Source organism: Odocoileus virginianus, chromosome 32, assembly GCF_023699985.2.
Source record: "Odocoileus virginianus isolate 20LAN1187 ecotype Illinois chromosome 32, Ovbor_1.2, whole genome shotgun sequence".
Lineage (NCBI taxonomy): Eukaryota > Metazoa > Chordata > Mammalia > Artiodactyla > Cervidae > Odocoileus > Odocoileus virginianus.
The window spans coordinates 17,587,803-17,603,025 of NC_069705.1; the positions used below are offsets into that span (position 1 = coordinate 17,587,803).

The 15,223-nt window shown below is 39.3% G+C and overlaps 1 protein-coding gene across 1 annotated transcript in view; it reads left to right on the plus strand.

Moving 5' to 3' along the window:
* Positions 1-9,804, plus strand: part of GSR (glutathione-disulfide reductase) — a 47,798-nt gene extending 37,994 nt beyond the window's left edge. The window contains exons 10-13 of the mRNA XM_020879089.2: positions 2,531-2,642; positions 5,482-5,613; positions 6,446-6,579; positions 8,857-9,804. Of these exons, the coding sequence (XP_020734748.2) occupies positions 2,531-2,642; positions 5,482-5,613; positions 6,446-6,579; positions 8,857-9,006 (528 nt within the window). The 3' untranslated portion in view covers positions 9,007-9,804. The remainder of the gene's footprint in view (positions 1-2,530; positions 2,643-5,481; positions 5,614-6,445; positions 6,580-8,856) is intronic.
* The last annotated feature ends 5,419 nt before the right edge of the window (positions 9,805-15,223 follow it).

Below are 15,223 nucleotides of genomic sequence, written 5' to 3' on the forward strand. Positions count from 1 at the left end.
CAGAAGGGTCAGCTCACATCCATCTCCTCATATAGATACAAGAAAAAGAAAGTAGGAAAGAAAAAAGGAAAAATTTTTTCTCTGTATGTTGGGAACTCGGAATTTACATACACTCTTCATAGCAGTGTTGTCTATAGTCATCTTGTGCATTGCATCCCTCATACTTATGTTATAACCAGAAGTTTGAACTTTTTGACCTCCCTTCTTGCCTAAAACATTCTTGAATCAGTTGGTAGTCTTGTGGTTTCCCCTGATCCTGTCCCAGACCCCCCAAAACTTGAGTGGGTTCTGTTCGATTCTTTTCATTTCATGTGTCTAATTTGTCATCAAGTCCCATTGCTTCTGCCTTTGAAAGTTTTTAAAAGTTTTTTGTTTTTTCCATTTCTAGTGTCCTCACTCTAGATCAGGTCGTTGTCTTGCTATTTCCTGACTAGCCTCCTCCTTACAGATTTCCTTCATCCTCTGATACCTGTCTCTTTAAAGCCCAATAATTATTCCTTCCCATCTGCAGCTCTTATCGTGATGGATGGGTGTGTGGCTTGTCCGGGACATTGTGGCACTCAGGGATGGGTACGCATGTGAAGCTGACCTACCAGTGCCATCATTCTTACGTGTCCTTTTAAGTTTTAAAGGACAGTCTGGTACAGTAGCCTGGGGTGTGGGTCCCAGTGTTTGATCCAATTTTGAACCTTATACCAGTTTCATGGCCTTAGGCAAGTTGCTTAGCTACTGTTTAAGTTTCAACTGCTTCATAGAAATATGGAAATAAAAATAGTACTTGTCACATTGGGTTAGAGAGAAAGTAAATGAGGAAGTGCATGCAAAATAACTTGCCTAGAAGCTGGCCTATAATATGAACTCAGCAAATGTTAATCAGCTGCTACTGATGGTGAGGATAATGATAATTATTGTGATATGCTGTACTCTTCTACTAGTAATAATAGAATATTTTATATATTCGGTAGAGGTTTATGTGGGGTGGCAAAGAATCAGACACGACTGAGTGACTTTCACTATGTATTTGATGGAGCCTCTTGAGTAGTGTGTGACAGTTTGGTTTATATTCTAATATTAGTATCTGTTTTAAGTTCCATCCCTTTTTCGTTTCACTAAAAGGCATTTTTTATAATTAAAAAGAATAAAATATCCAGGGACATGTTTTACTCAATTTTAATCTTATTATTCAGTGAAACTTAGTAAAATTTGTAATCTATTTTTACATTAATGAAGCTATTCATCCAGTTTTTCACCTTTCAAGAGATGTTGTGCCATTGTACAGACCTAAGCATTGCCAGTCCAATTTTCAACTATATTTGCTGAATTTTAAAAAAATGAGGCAAAAATGTTCCCTCAGTTCAGTGTTGATATATTTTTAGACTGCACATTGAATGATTACTCTGCATAAGTCTTGGCAACATGGTATTAGCCTACTTTGATCTTTAAAAAAAACTTCATTGGCGTAGAGTTGATTTACAATTTTCTATTAGTTTCTGCTGTACAGAAAAGTAAATCAGTTTTATGTATACATACATCCACTCTTTGTGTTAGATTCTTTCCTCATATAGGTCATTGCAGTGTATTGAGACAAGTTCGCTGTGCTATACTAACCTACTTTATTCTTGCCAACAACTGTTTTAGGGGTAAGGATGAGGAGCCCAGGGGCACAGAGATAAGAAATTGTCCCCCAGGCTTGTAAACTCTGCAGGGAATAGAGATGTCTGTGTTATTTACCACTGTATCCACAGTGACTACATTAATGCCTCATTTAGAAGTCCCAAGTGTTTGTCGATAAATGGAAGGTCTCATAACTATTAATAGTTAAGTGGCAGAGCTGGGACTTCAACCCAGATCTCCATGTTCCAAAGGCTGTACTTTTCACAACACTACCTTCTCCCTAAGCCTGCTGCCTCTCTACTTCTCATTTGGGGATATATACACCTGGGATCTGCAAAACCACAAGATGAGCATCACACATCTCTTTGGAGCAAAAATTCAACTTGACGTATAGGCAAAAAATTTTGGTTAAAGGCAGCATTGATATGTTTTAGAGTAGAATACAAATTTTGCTTGGGTTTTTTAAAGATGAAACTAAACTTCAATGAAACCTGCTTTTGATTACTGCTTCACGCTGTGCCCGTCTGTCGTATGAGCCAGCATGCTTCAGGAGCAGTGCCTCCAGGGGAAAATTAAAAATCACTGTCTTGGATGGGCTCCACGGGGGTGCCAGTTTCAAGTCTGACAGCTCAGTGATTCCTTCTCAGGCTTGCCTGGCCCACTGGATCATACAGCGCAAAGGCAAATCCTGTTAAAACTCCTCAAAATTGGATAAAGTACTTACCTTTTAAGTCCAATGAAAGATACCCAACTTGCCAACTTGCAAGGATGCTTTTCATCCTGTGGTTGAGTCTTGTGGTTTCTTAGAGATTCAGGCTGAAGAGGTGCCTGGAGTGAGGCGGATCCAGAGATATCAGCTGTTTTTTTTTTTTGTAGATGGGCCAAATACTTACCTGATGTCCCTTTACAATTTTAGGGGATTCAAACTGATGACAAAGGTCACATCATAGTAGATGAATTCCAGAATACTACTGTAAAAGGTGTCTATGCAGTTGGGGATGTGTGTGGAAAAGCTCTTCTTACTCCAGGTAATGTTTCTTCTTCTGGGGGGGGCAAGGGAGGCTCTGTGTGTTATAGAAAACTGTTGTGCTTTCTACAGTCAAATCAGCTCAAGCAAAGTTAAAAAGATGAGTTGTCTTTATGATAAAAATGTTTTGAAATGGATGTTGGTTGCGTACCTGACATTTTCTGAATAAGTTCCATTTTTACTTGGAGAATGCTTTTAGTAGTATTCAATTTTCTTTATTAAAAGATTTTAAAAATGCTTAGTGAAGACTGAAACTTTTGTACCGATAATACAGTCACCCTCTGAACAGTGCTGGAAATTAGAATCTGAGTTGTGTTCGTGGAAGGACGTGGCCTTGGGAGTAGTGATTTAGAGTGGCTTTCTTATATTTTTATAAGAAAATATATATTTTAATCTTATATATTTCTTACATACTATTTAGTCTTTTAAAAAATTTTTATTGGGGTATAATTGATTTACACTTTTGTATTAGTTTCAGGTGTACAGCAAAGTGAATCAGTTATACATATATACAGTCTGTTTCAGATTCTTTTTCCATATAGGTCATTACAGAGTACTGAGAACAGTTCCTCGTGCTTTATAGTATATTCAGTTCAGTTCAGTTGCTCAGTCGTGTCCGACTGTTTGCAGCCCCACGAACTGCAGCACACCAGGCTTCCCTGTCCATCACCAACTCCTAGAGCTTGCTCAAACTCATGTTCATCAAGTTGGTGATGCCATCCAACCATCTCATCCTCTGTCGTCCCCTTCTCTGCCTTCTGTTTTATATATAGTGGTGTGTATATGTTAATCCCAATCTCCCAATATCCTGCCCTGACTATTTAGTCTTGATACAACTAAGATTGATCCCCATCCCCTGAATCCCATGCCTCAGCCTATTGCCTGAGTTAACTGGTGTTGTTTCAGGCTCTCTACCCGCTTCTGTTAGCAGCATCCCTCCCATCAGCTTCATTCTCTCCCCTCTGGGGCCTCACCAGCCTTTCCACAATGGCCCAGTTCTTACTCGCAATGGAAACTTCCTTGGTCACACACCCAAAGCCTTTCACCTCCTTTAGGAAGCTCTCTCAACAAAAGCAAAACAAGCAAAGTTTCAAAGACTTCATAACTTAATTGAACAGCCAAAAGTTTTGTCGAAGTGAAGAAAATTTCTTCGATATCCTGCTGATGCCTTACTTTGGAAAAAAAACTTTTTGTCAATTTGAAGTCAATAAAATTAAAAACCAGTGCTTATATTGAACTCAGGCATGGGTTCTAAAAGACTGTTAGGAATAAAAACAGGCTAAGGAAGGTAAACTTTTTAAAAACTTAATAAGAAATAAAAATAATTTTTAAAAGACACTTAAAATATTCCTGTGAAGTAGCTGATTGTAAAGTAGAACTGAAGATGCTTGAGATGGTTTGCTCCGTAAATATTGTATCAAAAAGCTAACATCCTCTTTAAGAGGTAGCTGCCCCTGGAAGAGGACAGGTACATGTATATGTGTGGCTCAGTCCCTTTGCTGTCCACCTGAAGCTGTCACAACATTGATAATCAGCTATCACGGGTGCTCAGTTGCCCAGTCGTGTCCAACTCTTTGCAACCCCTGTCAGAGTCCTCTGGCCATGGAATTCTCCGGGCAAGGATAGTGAAGGCATTCCCTTCTCCAGGGGATCTCTCCAACCCAGGGATTGAACTCAGGTCTCCTGCATTGCAGGTGGATTCTTTACCATCTGAGCCACCAGGGAAGCCCTGAATAAGCTATATTCCCATATGACATAAAAAGTTTAATTAAAAAAAATAGGTAACTGCCCGATGTTTGCGAACTTGCAAATGTGTTTCTTGGATATGGGGGGATCGTAATGGAATGTGTAGAATTCATATAAGCAAATTGTTCTGGATTGTTAATTTAGGCATCCATAGGTCTTTATTATATTGAACTGGATATTGTAATGAGCATTGATGAAAAACTTAAACTTGTGTGTTAAGCCAGATGAATAAATGATTAGTAGAACAATTCTGCTATGTTAAAATGAACAATAAGCTAGACACTGATTTTATTTTATTTTATTTATTTTTTTTTTTAATTTTTATTAGTTGGAGGCTAATTACTTTACATCATTACAGTAGTTTTTGTTATACATTGATATGAATTAGCCATGGATTTACATGTACTCCCCATCCCAGTCCCCCCTCCCACCTCCCTCTCCACCCGATCCCTCTGGGTCTTCCCAGTGCACCAGGCCCGAGCACTTGTCTCATGTACCCAACCTGAGCTGGTTATCCGTTTCACCCTAGATAATATACATGTTTCAATGCTGTTCTCCTGAAACATTCCACCCTCGCCTTCTCCCAGAGTCCACAAGTCTGTTCCATACATCTGAGTCTCTTTTTCTGTTTTGCACATAGGGTTATCGTTACCATCTTTCTAAAGTCCATATATATGTGTTAGTATACTGTAATGGTCTTTATCTTTCTGGCTTACTTCGCTCTGTATAATGGGCTCCAGTTTCATCCATCTCATTAGAACTGATTCAAATGAATTCTTTTTAATGGCTGAGTAATATTCCATGGTGTATATGTACCACAGCTTCCTCATCCATTCGTCTGCTGATGGGCATCTGGGTTGCTTCCATGTCCTGGCTATTATAAACAGTGCTGCGATGAACATTGGGGTGCATGTGTCTCTTTCAGACCTGGTTTCCTTGGTGTGTATGCCCAGAAGTGGGATTGCTGGGTCATATGGCAGTTCTATTTCCAGCTTTTTAAGAAATCTCCACACTGTTTTCCATAGTGGCTGTACTAATTTGCATTCCCACCAACAGTGTAAGAGGTAGACACTGATTTTAAAATATCTTTGTAGTTGCGATTGCTGCTGGCCGAAAACTTGCCCATAGACTTTTTGAGTGCAAAGAAGATTCCAAATTAGACTATGACAATATCCCCACAGTGGTCTTCAGCCACCCCCCTATTGGAACAGTGGGACTCACAGAAGGTAGGTGGTTAAAAACGAAGGTCATTTATGGTTTCTTTCCATCCTCTGCTAACTTTAGCTAGGTGTCTATCAGCTGACTAAATCTATCTCAGCCCCACAAATTATATTTCTTTTTATTGGGTTGGCTAAAAAATTCATTCAAGTTTTTCCATAACATGTTACAGAAACACCTGAATGAACTTTTGAGCCAGCCCAGTAGCTAGCTTCTTATCACATCTCCAGTTTCTTCCCCAGCTGTTACTACTTTGAAAGTGTAATTCCTTTTCCCCACTCCATTTTATCTGTCTGACTTTTTAAAGCTTTTTAGTTTTAACTAATTTCAAATTTAAAAAAGAGTTGCAGAAACACCAGAGGATTCCTGTATGCCAATCACATTTTTGCTTTTATCATTTTCTCGCTATTTGCATATGCATACTTCAGTATCTATTTCCTATTTAGGAAATAGGCCATTGCCTACAGAAGCAGTTTCAAATGAGAATATTTAAATACATGCAATATTATCTAAACTTTAGACCTTATTCAAATTTCTCCAGTTACCTCAAATAATTTTATATTTACCATTTTCCCCCAAGTCTTGGATTTATTCTAGAATAGTATAGTATATTTAGTTTTCATACCTCTTTGGTCTCCTTTAGTCAAGAGACAGAATTCCTTAGCCTGTTGTTTGTCTTTCATGATATTGACATTTATGTTGTAGAATGTCCTTCCTTGTCATTTCGAGTAATTTTCCTTCATGACTTGATTCAGGTTATGTATTTCTGGCCATCTCTCTGACTGCTCAGTGGAATTGTTTCAGTTTCTGATAGGTGCTTCCCCCCCCCCTGCCTTACAGATGAAGCCATTTATAAATATGGAAAAGAAAATGTGAAGACTTATTCTACCACCTTTACGCCAATGTATCATGCAGTTACCAAAAGGAAAACAAAATGTGTGATGAAAATGGTTTGTGCCAACAAAGAGGAAAAGGTATGGGCCAAGTCCAGTAAGCTGAAGAGTGTCTTCAAGATTGGCAGGGGTGGGGGATGTTTTCGTGAGGTGGGAAGGGAAGAGACCCAGTCGTTAAGCTTTTTCTGGTTCAGCCAGCACAGTCGCACTTTTATCTGTCTCTCTATATTGGAGTTATTCATAATATTTCACATAGAAAGAAGGTTCCACTGCTTTGAAAATGTAAGGTGGAGAGGAATTCCCTAGCAGTCCAATAGTCAGGACTTGGCTCTTTCACTGTTGGAGTCTGGGTGCAGAACTAAGATCCCGCAGGCTACATGGTCTGGCCCAAAAAAGAAAAACATAAGGGGAAAAGGATGTCATTGACCAATAGGCCAGAACAGATAGGCAACTCAGAAATATTGGTAAGTGCAAGAATTTAATGTAAGAAATTTAGATTTAACATAACCAATCAGTGAGGAAGAAGTTTATTTAGCAAAATGTTCTGAGATAATCAATTATCTTTTATGGTTTAACGTTTTGAGGAACTGCCAAACTATTTTCCAAAGTGACTGCACCATATTATGTTCCCTATAGCAACATACAAGGGTTGCTGGTCCTCTTTACCTTCACCAACACTTGTTATTGTTTTTTTTTTTTTATTGTAGCCATCCTAGTGGATGTGAAGTGGTATTTCATTGTGATTTTGGTTTCAAGTTGAACAGTTTGGTGTTTTGGGTTTTTTTAATAACTTTAAAAATGGGTTTTGTTTTGATATTAGGTCAGCTTATTGGGCTTTTCTATAAATTGAGTTAAATATTAAGGTAGAACTTAGCAATATGCCTTGGGAACATGGCTCTGTGAGAAGTGATACCTGAAGATTCAGATGTAGTTTCCATCTTTTCTTATTAGACAGGACATAGTTTGTATCTGAATCTGTGTCCCTTACACTGAAAGCCACAAGGCAGGCCCTGGCTTATAAAAATCAATGTCACTGACAGTTAACAGAGGCAGAGAATCAGTATGAAGAGAAGTAAGTAGTTTGGCAGCAAAATAAAAGTTGCTGTTTCTTTCCCTGAATGTTCTCAGTAGCCTGAGATGTCTAGTTATTGAAACAGTGAGGTCCTTACTTACCTCTTCATACCCATTATTTCTTTATACCATTTATCATTGGTAACATTACCTGATAGTCAGCTAAAGGCTAAGAACTGGGATATGAACAGAAATAGCTTAAGACTCATGCCATCACCAGAAGCTGTTTGTGAATTCAGTTTAGATCACAGTATCTAAAAATTTAGCCATGTTGAATATATACAGTATATGATTTGGGATTTCTTTGTCTTATATTGAGATATAGTTTTTCTCAACTGTTAAAAATATGTATATGTAACATAAAATTTGCATCTTAACCATCTTTAAGTGTACTGTTCAGTTATACTAAGTATATTGCTGATTTGTTTTGAAGCACAATATTTTTGTGGTGAAACTTTATATTCTCTAACTTTGTCTTTCAGCAAACTACTTACCCTAAAAATATTTGCTGGAGATGAACATTAACTAGTTTTTAAATATATTTAGATGAACATTAACTAGTTTTTAAATATATTTAGAAACCTCATTGGAAAGTGTGATTTGAAACAAATGCCTCTCGATGGTCATCTGTGCAGTCAGCCAGCACGTGTGGGTTGAGTGCCTCTAAGAGCTATCTCTGTGCTAGGCCAGATGGATAGAGTGGAAAGCAAAAGTGGACAGGGTCCCCTCCATCTAGAGATCAGTGTCTGTAGGGAAAGACAGACTGTAATTGTCCAGTCCCCAAGTAATACAACTTTGCAGTTGTGATAGAACCATGGTGGAGTAATACTGGGACTGAGTGCTCACATGATGGATGGTTTAACTTGGTCAGAAAGGCAGGTGTGGCCATCTGAAGATGGCTTAACACTCGAGAGGGGAGGAAAGAGTGTCCAGACAGAGGGAACAGCCTGTGTTCCGTCAGCAGAGAGCGTGGTGAGTACTCAGGCTGGGAGGAAAGCTGGTGAGGCTGGAAAGCAGAGAGCCTTTGGGAGAGCTGAGTGAGGTGGGCAGTGGAGGGATGTTAGGGCAGAATTATGCAGGGCCATGTAGGCTGCTTTATGCTATATCAGGGTTAGAGATGTAAGTTTTTTTAGAGGTTTGTAAATACCAGGTATCTCTCATGACTAATAAAAAAATCATTAGTGTACAAATATGTGTGTGCGTGTGCACACGCACCCAGAAGATTTATCACAAGGAATTGGCTCATGGAATTGTGGTGGTACAAAATTTTTTTCTTTTCTTTTGCAGGTGGTTGGAATCCATATGCAGGGAATTGGATGTGATGAAATGCTGCAGGGTTTTGCAGTTGCAGTGAAAATGGGAGCAACAAAATCTGACTTTGACAACACGGTTGCTATTCATCCTACCTCTTCAGAAGAACTGGTCACACTTCGTTGAGAACCCAGAGACTTGTATGGCTGGCAGCTCGACCAGTAGACCTTCAGAAAGGAACCAAATCATCACGTTTACTTACTGTTCCCATTTTACATATTTCTTTATCGTAATCAGAATCTTCCAGGTGTGGAAATTTTTGGTCAGCTTATTTATGTAATTAGAATCTTGTTTTGTTATTCAGGATTGATTTTTCACTTGGGCACATCTCTCAGTAATTACTATTTGTTTTATTAATAGCTCTGGGCTGGCTGGTTTTTGTGTTTTGTTTTAGCCTCATCCCAAGTATAAAACTATATGAAGTACAGTTAAACAAATGTACCTGAATGAATATTGCTTGCTAATTTTTATAGAGGAAGATGACAGCTGCTCTTCACGTCTAAAGAATGCAAGTACAGAGTCATTTTGTTTTTTATGAAGCCAGTACTGTGCTCTGCATATTGCAAAGCTGTTTCAAGGATGTGAGTTTTCTCTAAAAACATATAACGTAAGAGGCATGCCTCCTGTATTTTATTCTTTCTTTTGTTCTAAATGATTTTAAATGATTCCTGTTAACTTTTAAGAGATGAAGTTCATCAAATTTGGGAAAGATTTGAGAAGGCTGGTTGTGTGAGGGACTTTTGAGAGGTGATCCTGGCTTTCAGAAGGAGAGGGACTCAAATACTTCAAAAGTCCTTTCCTCTGCTAAGAGCTCATAGTTAAATGACTGGTTGCAATTTTTGTATGTGTTCTTGTCATTTTATTTTTTTGAAAACTATTTCCAAAAATCTGAAAATAAAATCACAGTCTTTTCTTCTTATAAAATTTGTTATGAGTTAATGGGTAACAGTTCATTTTCTAAGAATATTTCAGATTGAAGGGTCAGATGGCCAAAGTGAGCTACATTAAGTAGGCTTAAGGCCTTATGGAGGAGAAGAGAGATTTGCTTTTATAAGACCAGAGACTTAATAGAAACATTTAGTGAATATAATGGTTGAGAAATCATAAGTTTTTAGCATTTTATTTCCATTAGCCTTTACCAGCTAGGTTAGGTAAGCTGGTTACATTTTTCCATGGCTTTCCATAGTGACTTAGTGCTACTGACTTCTGTCATTAAGCTTTTACTGAATGTCTTTCTGGTTAGCCATGGCCAGGTTGCCACTGCACTGATGGATTAAGTAGGTCCAGTCTCAACAGAAGAAAACTGTCGCTAGTAACCAGGTTATATATCTGTCATGTCGAGAAAACAGGGTCTAAAAACCTGGACCTGAACTGACATAATCACTGCCTATCTCCTCCACCAGCCAAAAGGTCGTGGCCTGCAGTCCTGGGCTCTGCTGACCTGGTGGGTTTCCTTTTATCTCAGGAGCCTGCTACACTGCCTTTTTTCTGGTTCCAGAGTAAACCAACCTGGAAATAACCTTTTCCAAGTGTTAGTCTTCTTTCTCATTAGTCTTCAGCTCAATCTAGCCTGCAAGTTGATCACCCAAGTTGCTAGTGAAGGCTCAGATACATGAGGCAGTGTGGTGTAGGTGCTCAGTAGGAAGGAAAGCTATAATACTTGGTTTCTTCAAATAACCAAATAATCTAGCATAAGAGGGAGAATTCTACACAACTAACTGGGATTCAAAGCAGCATGTGAAGCATAGAGTGACTATAATTTATTGACTAGAATGGGACACTTTGGGGAGTGGGAGGGGCACTCCTAATTAATTGGGACAGTAGACACAAATTTGTACTCTTGTGGGGAAAAGGGACAGTGCCATCCTAGCAAGGCTTTGGAGAGGTGGAAGGATACAAATTCAGAGGAAGCAGAAACCAGCAGTTTGCTGGGAAAACAAAGAGGTATGTAGGATTTGGAATTTGGGATTGTGGAGGAGGTCAAAGGATGTGGAAGGTACAGTGGGGCAGAGATGACCATGTATATGTGGGAAATGATAAAGTTCAACTTGACTGGAGCTGAAGAGCATGTGTTAGCTGAATGTTTTAGCTGAATGTTCTTTCCCACTTGTTAAACCTGATGATCTGGTAATATATTGATACATAACAAACTGCCTGAAAACAGTTGCTTACCCTAGCAATCATTTTATTATACTTCACAATTTTGTGGATCAGAAATTGGAGCAGGACTGAGCTTGCAAGGATGACTCTACTGTTGATATTGATAAAAATCAATTGGTGGTGTTCATATGGCAGATGGGCTGGTTTAGTGAGTCTAAAACAATCGTCTGTGTGTCAGACACTTGGACAGGGATGACTGACTGAAAGGCTGGGCTCAGCTGGGGCTGTCAACCAAACTGCCCACGTGTGGCCTCTCTAGCATGGCCGTCTCCAAGTTGATAGACTTGGATGGAAGCTCAGGGCTCCCAGAGATTGTTCCAGGATTCCCAGACAGGCAGTGTAAGCCCTATGACCTAACCTTGGAAGTTCTAGAATGTCGCTAATGCTATGTTATATCAGTTAAGCAAGTCACAGAGGATTTAAGAGGGAGTGAATTGGACTTCAGCCATCATTGGGAAGAGTGGTAAATTTGTGGTCATCTGTAATCACACACACTAATGGCAATCTACTCATTTTACAATGCTTGACTAATGCTTCACCTTTGTGAAGACTTTTCTTTCATAGTCTAATGCATATGTATTCCCATAATTCCTTGTCACATCAGGCGGTCTACACTATGTGTTCACCTTGTGTATGTCACTTTCTACTTAGTGTCAATCATTTTCTGTATTCTCTGTTTCAGTTTTGTAATATTCCTGTTATATTATACAGCAAATTTGGCTGCATGAGGACAAAGGTATGTGATTGTGTGATTTTTGAGACTAAGATCTATATTTAAAAAGAGCCCTGTAACCCTCACTGTAACATTTTAATCCCCAACATTTTTGTGAAAAATGGGTAGGCAGGATTTTCAAGCCTTCAACCTTTTCATGAATTTTTGGGTGAATCTGACCTCCAGGGAAACAGGTAGATACAGAAAATGATTTCCATCATGCTCTACTCTGAGAAATACCCTCTTTTTTTGCCATTGCCATTGATACAATAATTTAGCATGTTGACTCATCAATAAAGATCAAAGTCAACATTTTAAAGGTAAGAATGATTGTATACAGTCATTTCTAGATTTTATACAGTGTACTTTAAGTGCTATTTAATGTCTTAGGAGAAGTTTAAAAAAATGCTAGATGGTAGGTAGCACTGTCATTAAATCTAGATTTTACATAAAAATTTTATGCAAACAATTCCCATTAAGTTGTATAAACAAACATTTGTCCATTTTGCGTGTTCAACCTCTAGGCTCCATACGTTTAAGGAATCCCAACCTTACAAGCCTTGGAGACAAAGCCCAACTCCCCACATAGAACCTGGAAATGCCAGGTGCATGACTTCCCAGGCTCCCTTGCAGCTAAGAAGGAGGCACATGACAGACTTGGCCAATCAGATGCACCCATTCCTGACCATTCAAGAAACCAGTGATGCAAAGAGACAGGGATAGGAGGATCCATCCTAGTTGCAGGTGATGGCAGTTGTAATCAAGGGACAGCCTGGCTGCACTCCTAGTGCCTCTTGTTGGTTTCCAGCTATCATGATTAGAACACCAAGACAGTAATGCTGACCTCACTGGCCCATTTCAGAGTCATGGTTTTGGCCACTGTGACTCTGGCTGCCTAACTTCTGAATATAGATTACTGGTCCTCCCAAGATTCTGTGAGCTACCCTACATAGGATACCATTCCTTTTACTTAAATTAGTCCATGGTTATCTAAAAGTGACACTGACACTTATTTTCCTAAAACCATCTTGAATTTCAAGAAAGCTTGTCTATTAGAACACTTGCTGCACTGCCACTAAATATTTTTCCATATGCTTTGCTCCTTTCAAAGTCAGGGAGCACACCCTACACATTTTTGTGCTGTGTGTTCCTCTTGTTCACTGCGGCGTCCGGTACTATTGAGTGACTGGGAGCAGTGGAAGATGACAGTAGAAAATTAGGTTGTGCTGTTTGAAGAGAACCTTGATAAATGGATGAGAAGATGAGCAACAAGGAATCATTGAAGATCGTCAGAGGAGAAAATGTCACCAAAGTGGGGTTAGAAGATGAAGGTGGAAGTAGCAAAAAAGTAGAGAGTAGGATGGAGATCAGCAATGAGGCTGGCACTATCCTTTGTGTAAGTCCATAAAGGGCCTGGACTAGGCTAGTGGCAGTGGGAATGGAAAGGAACACATGCAAGAAAAATTGTATTAAAATGAACTTGCAGAATTTGTGAGCTCATTGAATGTAGGGCTTGAGGGGAAGGGAAGAGTCAAAACTAGGCCTGATGTTTCCAGCAGGAGGGACTGGGAGAAAGATGATACCATTCATAGAAAGACCATTAGTAAAATACCAAGAACAGGCAGAGGAACTGGTTGACAGGGAGCAGATGCTTCAAGATTTAGGCATGTTCAGTTTGTGGTCCCAGTAGGGTCCTGGAGACAAAAAAGGTGGAGTTTAGAAGAAAAGTCAGGACTTGGGAGAGATTTGTGAATTACCCACCTGGAGATCATAGTTAAAGCCACAAGTCTATCCATGACCCTTAGGGAGTGTGAAGAGAGAAGAGGCCAGAGCATGAATAATGCCCACATTTAAAGGATGGATAAAGGGTAAAATCTTGGAGGAAAAAGACAGGATAGAAATAAAGGCAAGGGGGAAGGTGCTCAAGGAAACGGGAGATCAGTCTTAGGCCACTGAACCTGAAGGCAGAGGAATGTTCACAGAAGTGTCCATGTTCTTCAGCCAAGGAGCACAGGGATCCCTTCTTTGAACAAGTTTTGCCTGCGTGCTAAGTTGCTTCAGTTGTGTTCTACTCTTTGCGACACCATGGACTGTAGCCCGCCAGGCTCCTCTGTCCTTGAGATTTTCCAGGCAAGAATACTGGAGTAGGTTGCCATTTCCTCCTTTAGGGGACCTTCCTGACCCAGGGATTGAACCCAGGTCTCCCGCATGGCAGGCAGATTCTTTACTGCCTTTTTTCTTTACAGGAAAACCCCATGCTTGAGTGTGGGGAGGAATAAATACTAGAGTGAATGAGACATGCTTTCATCATGGGGACATGCAAATCAAAAACCACAGTGAGAGATCACCTCACACCTGTCAGAATAGGTATTGTCAAAAAGAACACAAATAACAAATGCTGATGAAGATGTGCAGAAAAGGGAATCCTATTATACTCATGATGGAAATGTAAATTGGTACATCTAATGTGGAAATAATATATGGAGGCTTCTATAAAAACTGAAAACAGAACTACCATATCATCTAGCAATTCCACTCCCGGATATATATCTGAAGAGAACAAAAACATGAGCTCAAAGATACATGCACCCCAGTGTTCACAGCACTTGGAAATTATTTACAATTTCCAAGATATATGGAAGCAAGCATCCATCAAGGGATGAATAAAGAAGATTTGGTATATATGTGTGTGTATATACATATGCTGTGCTGTGCTTAGTCGCTGTGTTGTGTCTGACTCTTTGCAACCCCGTGGACTGTAGCCCGCCAGGCTCCTCTGTCCACGGGATTCTCCAGGCAAGAAAGCTGGAGTAGGTTGCCATGCCCTTCTCCCTCTTATACATACATATAATGGAAATCTAACCATCCATAAAGAAGAACAAAATAGAGCAACATGGAACAAAAAGAACAACGTGGATGGACTTGGAGGTTATTATGCTAAGTGAAATAATTCAGAGAAAGATAAATACTATATGATATCATTTGTATGTGGAATCTAAAAAATATAACAAACTAGTGAATATAACAAGAAACAGATTCACAGATAGAAGAAACTAGGGTTATGAATGAGGAGAGGGAAGGTAAAGGGGCAATATAGGAGTAGGGAATTAAGATATACAAGCAGTTATGTGGAAAATAAGCTATGATACATTGTACAACCCAGGGAATATAGCCAACATTTCAGAATAAGTATAAATGGAGTATAGCCTTTAAAATTGTGTATCCCTATACTGTACACTTCTAACATATAATTTTGTACATCAACTATTCTTGAATTGGAAAAACAAGAATGAAGTTCCGACACACACTGGTGTTGATGAGCCTTTAACGAGTTATTCTGAGTGAAATAAGCCGGACAAAGAAGGACAGATATTGTATGCGTCTACTTATACAAGGTGCCCAGAATAGGCAAATTCATAGAGACAGAAAGTAGACTAGAGATTGCCAGGCTGGGAGGAGGAAAGTGTGGGG